A 6,700-nucleotide genomic window follows, 5' to 3' on the forward strand; every position below is an offset into this window, starting at 1 on the left:
GTTTGTTGTGGTGATTTTCAGAAGAGTTTCTGGAAATCAGCACAACAAACGGTTTGGCAGAGCCTCACCTGTCATCATGGAAAAATAATATAGAATAATAAAATCATTTATAAAGATATTTTCACCCTGTGGTTTGAACTATAAAGTACCTATTTTTCATTTAATTTAACCAAATCTGATGATTTTTTTTTTCTTCAAAATCACTGAATTTTCACATTTTCCCATTCAAATGCTTGGAAGCGAAGCCGGTGAGGCAGCAGCGAGCTGAGCCTCACCTGGGATTGCGCAACCTCTCCCTAACTGCACTGGCTGCCATTCTATGGGAGCAAGTTCGTCCTGTCTGTACGCCAGCAATAAAATGGCTAAAAAACATTTAATATATGGACTGATTTTCCATAATTTAGCTTATGTATATAATGTACAGTGTTTTTTTGTCACTAACTGTGTGTGTATCGTGTTTTGTGTGCGGAGGAGCGATCAGAAACGGCAGAAAACAGACTCCAGGGGAGGCAGGCAGTTCTCTTGCCTCATGGCAGGGGGCGCTCATGATCCCAGATATTGTGACTGCACAACTGCAGAGTAAGACACAGTGAGCTAGCCATGGAATTAGCCATACAGNCACACAGGGCAGAAACCTTTCAGTTGTGATCTCTGTGGACATAGATTTAATGAGAAATCTGGTTTAAACAGACACATGAATATCCACACAGAATAGAATATGTCTGTTGTGGTCTTTGTGGATATAGATTTAGCCAAAAACCACATATAAACACATGTTAATCCAAGCAGGACCGAAGCCTTTCTGTTGTGAACTCTGTGGACACACAGGACAAAACTCTTTTTGTTTAGTTGTGTAACAGGTAGTTTATTAGTCATCTTTTTTCACATATTTAATCTGCAGTGACTTGTAAAAGTACTCATTCCCTTTTAACTTTTCTATATTTTGTTATATCACAACCGCAAACAAACAAATTTCATTGGAATTTAATATGAAAGTTCAAAACAAAATGTTATACATTATACAAGTAAGCTTCACAATTGTATACCACTTTGTGTTGGTCTTTCACATGAAATGTTTGTGGTTGTAATACAACAAAATATGGAAAAGTTAAAAGGGTATGAATACATTGCAAGCCATTGTAACTGACTGTGAAGTATGTAAGCTGCCCCATTTCATTCTTTATTTTAGAGAGCTGATTGGGAGAGTTAGTGTTATTGTCCATTTGTCATTCTCATGATATTGATTTTTGTTCTGGGTCCGTTCTGATGATTTTTAACTGTCTTTTTTTTTTTTAAGGAGTTTGAAATTCTGGCAGCCAGTTTTGGGGCGAACGTGTGGTTTGAAAATAATTCTTTATACTTGAACTTTGCATTTAAATGTGTGGTAAGAAACTCATTTTGTCTTGATTTTCCAATACATGTCTATGAGTGAATATGAAAAGTCCTTAAATCTGTTCAGTAAGAATGTAAATACGATGTCTCTTTTTATTTGATTAGATTAACTTCGGAAAGTATTGGAAAAGTTATCCTATGCCTTTTAACAGGGAGCTGCTTTAATTCTGTCATGTTTATATGGTGACGTTTGTTATTCCGCAATGAAAATTATATTAGAGCAACATGTAATGTAATGGTGCCCCCCTGTGGCAATAGTTAGAGTGCGTTGGCAGATCAAATTATGATACTTCGTGGGGAAATTAAGGAAATACAGTCAACAATTCACAATATAAACCTAATACAACATCATTGTAGAAACTATTGAAAATTTGTCTGTCAGTAAATTGAAGGCCGATTTGTTCTATGATTGGCTGGCCCCTCTGCCAATCATAATCAACAACAGCTAATCAAAGCTTCAATATTCTGGGACTTTCCAGAGTGGCAAAACGGGACATAAATTTACTTCAGAAGGACAGTGAGAGAGCAAAACAGACTTTTTAGTAATTTCAAGTGCTTTAAAGCTACTCAAGTTGCGAGACTGCAACTATTTGTAAATAAATAACATTTAAGCTTTTATTGTTAGTATAACAAGTGCGTATATACGTTAATGGTAGGTCTATGGAGAAACCAGTATTGTTTATGCAGCTATTAATTCTCCATTGTTTACTAGATATTATTGGTTTGAACTGTTGCCAAGTCGATGGAAAAAGATTAATTAGTAAATTGCACAGATCTTGTAATGACTATTGTAATTAGCATACTTTCTTTATTGGTGTGCTTATAGAAAACATGCGCAAGAGTTGTAATTTGAGCAAAACTTATTAAACTATCAAAACTCTCTGCAAGTGTATTCTTCCAAGAATATATTTTGTTCTGTTTGGCTTGTTACGTTTCACCTAATAATAAATTTGCTTTAATAGTAATTAATAATCTCCTTGTTTTGTTGAGGTCTGGTCTCACCTGAAATAAAGAACCAATTGTTGTACAGCCACCGTTGAAAGGGCACAATCATTCCTTTACCTTGTCATAAAGGAACGGATTATATTATGTAAATGAGGTGATAAATCAATAATTTAAGGAAAAGAAAAATGACCAAAAAAGACGGAATGAATTTACAGGAAAATTGTACACAATACAACCAACTGTAAAAACAAACAATTGGAGAAAGACACAGAAGAGAATGTGTAATATAGAAAAGATTGAGAGAAGTTCATGCCTACTTAAATGAATCTTTATTTATCTTAAGGAAAATTAATAAGAAATGTGGCTGTTGGTAACTAAAAGAAATTGTATGTTTTGATGAAACATTTTAAATATGCAAGTAGTGGAGATAAGAAGAAAATTGAGGCCAAACGAAATTTTAGGAACAGAATGAGGAAAGAAAGAAATCAAGATTATAAAACAGTGCTATTTTTAAGTAATACACAATTAAAACATAGAATACTGTGGGTAAAGGCTATGTAGTTACACACTGATGTACAGTAGGTGGCGGTATGCACCTCTGAAGTTGGTTGCAATCTCCAAGAAGAAGAATGAAAACAAGGGAAACTGTCCTGAAGCTTCTGGGCATTCATAAATTTCTACCTTGTCTTCGCACGTCTATAATATAAAGAAAATGGTAAGAATATTTTCTTTTGTTTCCTCAGGTTGATTTTTCTCAGGAGGTGGCTCGGTCGAGAGCTGATATTTTAAAATCTCTGAATTTTACGCACTCTTTTTGAACATAAAGTTAACGACGATTTTGAGCAAAAACGGGTTAGTTATATCGCCTGTTGGTTAATAATAACTTTAAAAATAATTATGATGTTGTTGGTTACTATTTAATAAACCGTGTAAGATTTGTAATAAGGTGACTGCATTTGTTTGTGATGGAAAGTAGCTGTTATGTTAGCAACGCAGATATTCACAAAGGATAGGTGTCTGTGTTGATGCCTGATTAATAATAATGCCAACGTAACAAAACCGTTGGCAGAACGCGACTATATTTTCAGTTTAAAGAACATATTTCACACTAGGGAACAATGGGGAAATCTGTATCTGTCATTTCCAGACAAACATACACATGTTTGAGAGAGGTTAAATTTCTTTCTTTTTTTTTTTAAATTATAATCAAAATTTGTTGAAAAGTTGTTCTTTAGTGGGAATATAATACACTGTTTAAAACATGTTAGCATTTTAATGGTCATACAGTGTAATAATTAAGTAAATGTTGAATAGAAGTTAGAACATTCTAAAAATGTGTTTCTTTTTATTTTTTGTAGCATTGTTTCTTGGTTTCCATGTGGCCAGAAGCTAATGCTGTTTGGTTGGCCATGGCATGGAAACGTTTGGGAACCCCTGGTTTAAAACACGGGGTGCTTAGTGACATTACTGCTACTTACACTAATTGCTTAGATCATTATAGATGTCTCTGGTAGTAGTAATTCCCAGTAGTAATAATCAGTAGTAATTATTTGTTATGTTGCCTGTTCTGTATCCATTGGTTGGCTATATAATGGCTTAGTTTCCCACTTTGATGCCAAATTACATTTTTGATTGGTGTTCAGACTGACGCTATTTGTTGGGAGCCAGATTGCATCCAGCCGGACTTATTAATGCCTACAGACAAAACCTCTGGAAGAGGAGATTCCTCCAACACCTTCTTCATGGAGACCGGTTTTGGAAATCTCGTCCCTCGGTCTGTCTGTGTGAACCTTGAGTCCACCATCATTGGTAAGTCTTAATAGATGTCGGAAAACTACTGAATAAAACAAATGAAATTAAGTATTTGAACATGTGTTTATGTAATAGCTGGATCTACCATTGTCAGTGGACCATTCAGAAGTTTAGAAACACAAATCTAAGCTTTACACCATTTGTACAGTATGTTTTGCAACAATTTCTGAAGGTCTCTGGTTTAATCAATCGCATTCCTGTGCATAGGTTTCATCAAGAAAAACCTTCCTATAGGCCAAGTTGTCATCAGAAACCAGCTGATATTGATTTGCACAAATGAGATACTGTCTAAATATGGACAACATTTCTTTCTCCATGCCTTTAGTCATGGAGAAAATACTTAATCTCTATCATAACAATGGTTTTACTAATAACTTTTTAGTGGACTAATTAGCCTTTATTTCTTGTTCTTTGAGGAATATTTGATAGTTGAAAATATCTGGTGTGAATTTAATGCCAGATAAATGACAGGCACAAATGCCTGTGCAGTTTCTTGAGTTACTTAAAGTGAAGTTGAAATATTTTCTTATATGCATAGCAGTGATGTGCGGTCACGGGAGGCAGGTGAGGCAGAGCCTCACCTGTCATCATGGAAAAATAATATAATAATAAAACCATTTATATTGCTATTTTCACCCTGTGGTTTGTACTATAAAGTATCTATCTTTTACTCAGCTTAACCAATTCTGATGATTTTTTTCTTCAAAATCGCTGGATTTTCGCATTTTCCCATTCAAATGCTCAGAAGCGATGCCGGTGAGGCAGCAGCGAGCTGAGCCTCACCTGGGATTGCGCAACCTCTCGCTAACTGCACTGGCTGCCGTTCTATGGGAGCAGCTCCTCCTGTCTGTACGCCGGCAATAAAATGGCTAAAAAACATTTAATATATGGGCTGATTTTCCATAATTTAGCTAATGTATATAATGTACAGTGTTTTTTGTCACCAACTGTGTGTATATCGTGTTTTGTGTGCCGAGGAGCGATCAGAAACGGCAGAAAACAGACTCCAAGGGAGGCAGGCAGTTCTCTTGCCTCATGGCAGGGGGCGCTCATGATCCCAGATATTGTGACTTCACAACTGCAGAGTAAGAAACAGTGAGCTAGCCATGGAGCTAGCCATACAGTAAATAAGTAAAGTGCAGTGATATATTTGTTTTCTCCTCTCTTCTGACGTCAACATGAAAGACTACATTTCTACACTTAAACAGTTTTCTAAAGTGGATTTTCAGTTGAAGCAGGAGAAAATAACTAAAGGAAGACCAACACCGGAGCTGAAAGTTTTGCTTCGAGACAGTTTGATGATTCTCAAACGGAGTAGAAAAGACATCCCAAGGATAGACTTGGCTTTGGATGAACGGATATTTTTGTGCAGAATTAGCGGTGCATGGATTTCATTGATAGATAAAGGTAAGACAGCAATAAGAGGTTTTTTTTTTATGAAATGTGCGTTTTTTGGGCTACAGTTTGTATGTCTAAATAATTCAGTAAAGTAGAAGCGGTAGCTAATCTACCACAGCAATTATTTATTAATAAAACATTAAACCTTAAACGTACTACAACAGACTGAATGTTCTGTTCTGTGTGCAAAATTCTTGAATGGTTTTGGTGTTAAATCCTAAAACATGAAGTGGCATTGTTGTCTGTTGCTATGGCAACAAATCTGCGTAGCTTAACGAATACAGATAACTTTGCTGTGGATCATAGCACAAAATCAATATCTACATTTCTAAGTTTCACTGAGTTAACGCGGCTATGGATGACATGTAAATGATTAGTCTTTTTGCCCTCCAGCTTTGTATGCCTGCGCGAAATTTCCGTAGGTCCAGTAACAGGCATGGTGTCTAAGTCATAAGTCAGTGCCTCACCAGGATTGAACCTCACCGCACGCCACTGATGCATAGTGTTTTCTGCAGATGATGAAGAGATGCTGATGGTTAAAGAAGAAGCCCCAAAATACCAAAAACCTAATGTGGAGCTGCATGGCACAAAGACCTACCACATAAAGGAGGAAGAGGAGAGAGTCTGGATCAGTCAGGGGGAAGAGCTGCGAAATGTGAAGGAGGAGACAGAAAGTGCCATAAAGAGTGAGAATGATGAACAATCCCCTCTGCTCTCACAGTTTTATCAAGGCCAAATTAAAGACAGAGAACTTCCAGAAGAAAACAATGGTGGAGATTTCATCAAGACAGAAGATTATAAAGATGATTCCAACTTCTTCGCATCTGAAGACACCAAGAAGGAGGAAGAGGACGATGATGTAGAGCTGAAACACTTGTCAGACTCTGGACTGAAAACCAAAGGCATGGCCAGAGCTCCTGAGTCAGATGGAGAACTTGTTAGGAAACCAAATTCAGAAATGGCGTCTCCAGGGTTGCTGGATATTAAGACATGTTTTACAAAGAACAAAATTGGTGACTCACAAAGGAAGATAAAAACTGGACAGAAGTTTACCTGTGAAGACTGTGGCAAAACATTTATTAGAAAACATCATTTAAAGACACACATGAGAATCCACACAGGACAGAAACCTTTCAGTTGTGATCTTTGTGGA

At 36.5% G+C, this 6,700-nt stretch overlaps 1 protein-coding gene across 1 annotated transcript; it reads left to right on the forward strand.

The window, feature by feature from the left end:
- Positions 1 to 2,933: 2,933 nt before the first annotated feature.
- Positions 2,934 to 6,695, forward strand: LOC106936098 (DNA-binding protein Ikaros-like; the record flags this gene model as incomplete). Its single annotated transcript, XM_015016900.1, has 3 exons — positions 2,934 to 3,052; positions 3,981 to 4,146; positions 6,063 to 6,695. Coding segments are annotated over exons 1-3 (802 nt in total), but the record flags the coding sequence as incomplete, so codon positions are not given.
- Positions 6,696 to 6,700: the final 5 nt, after the last annotated feature.

Source organism: Poecilia latipinna, unplaced genomic scaffold, assembly GCF_001443285.1.
Source record: "Poecilia latipinna isolate Pla-1442-1.1 unplaced genomic scaffold, P_latipinna-1.0 Scaffold2077, whole genome shotgun sequence".
NCBI classification, from domain to species: domain Eukaryota; kingdom Metazoa; phylum Chordata; class Actinopteri; order Cyprinodontiformes; family Poeciliidae; genus Poecilia; species Poecilia latipinna.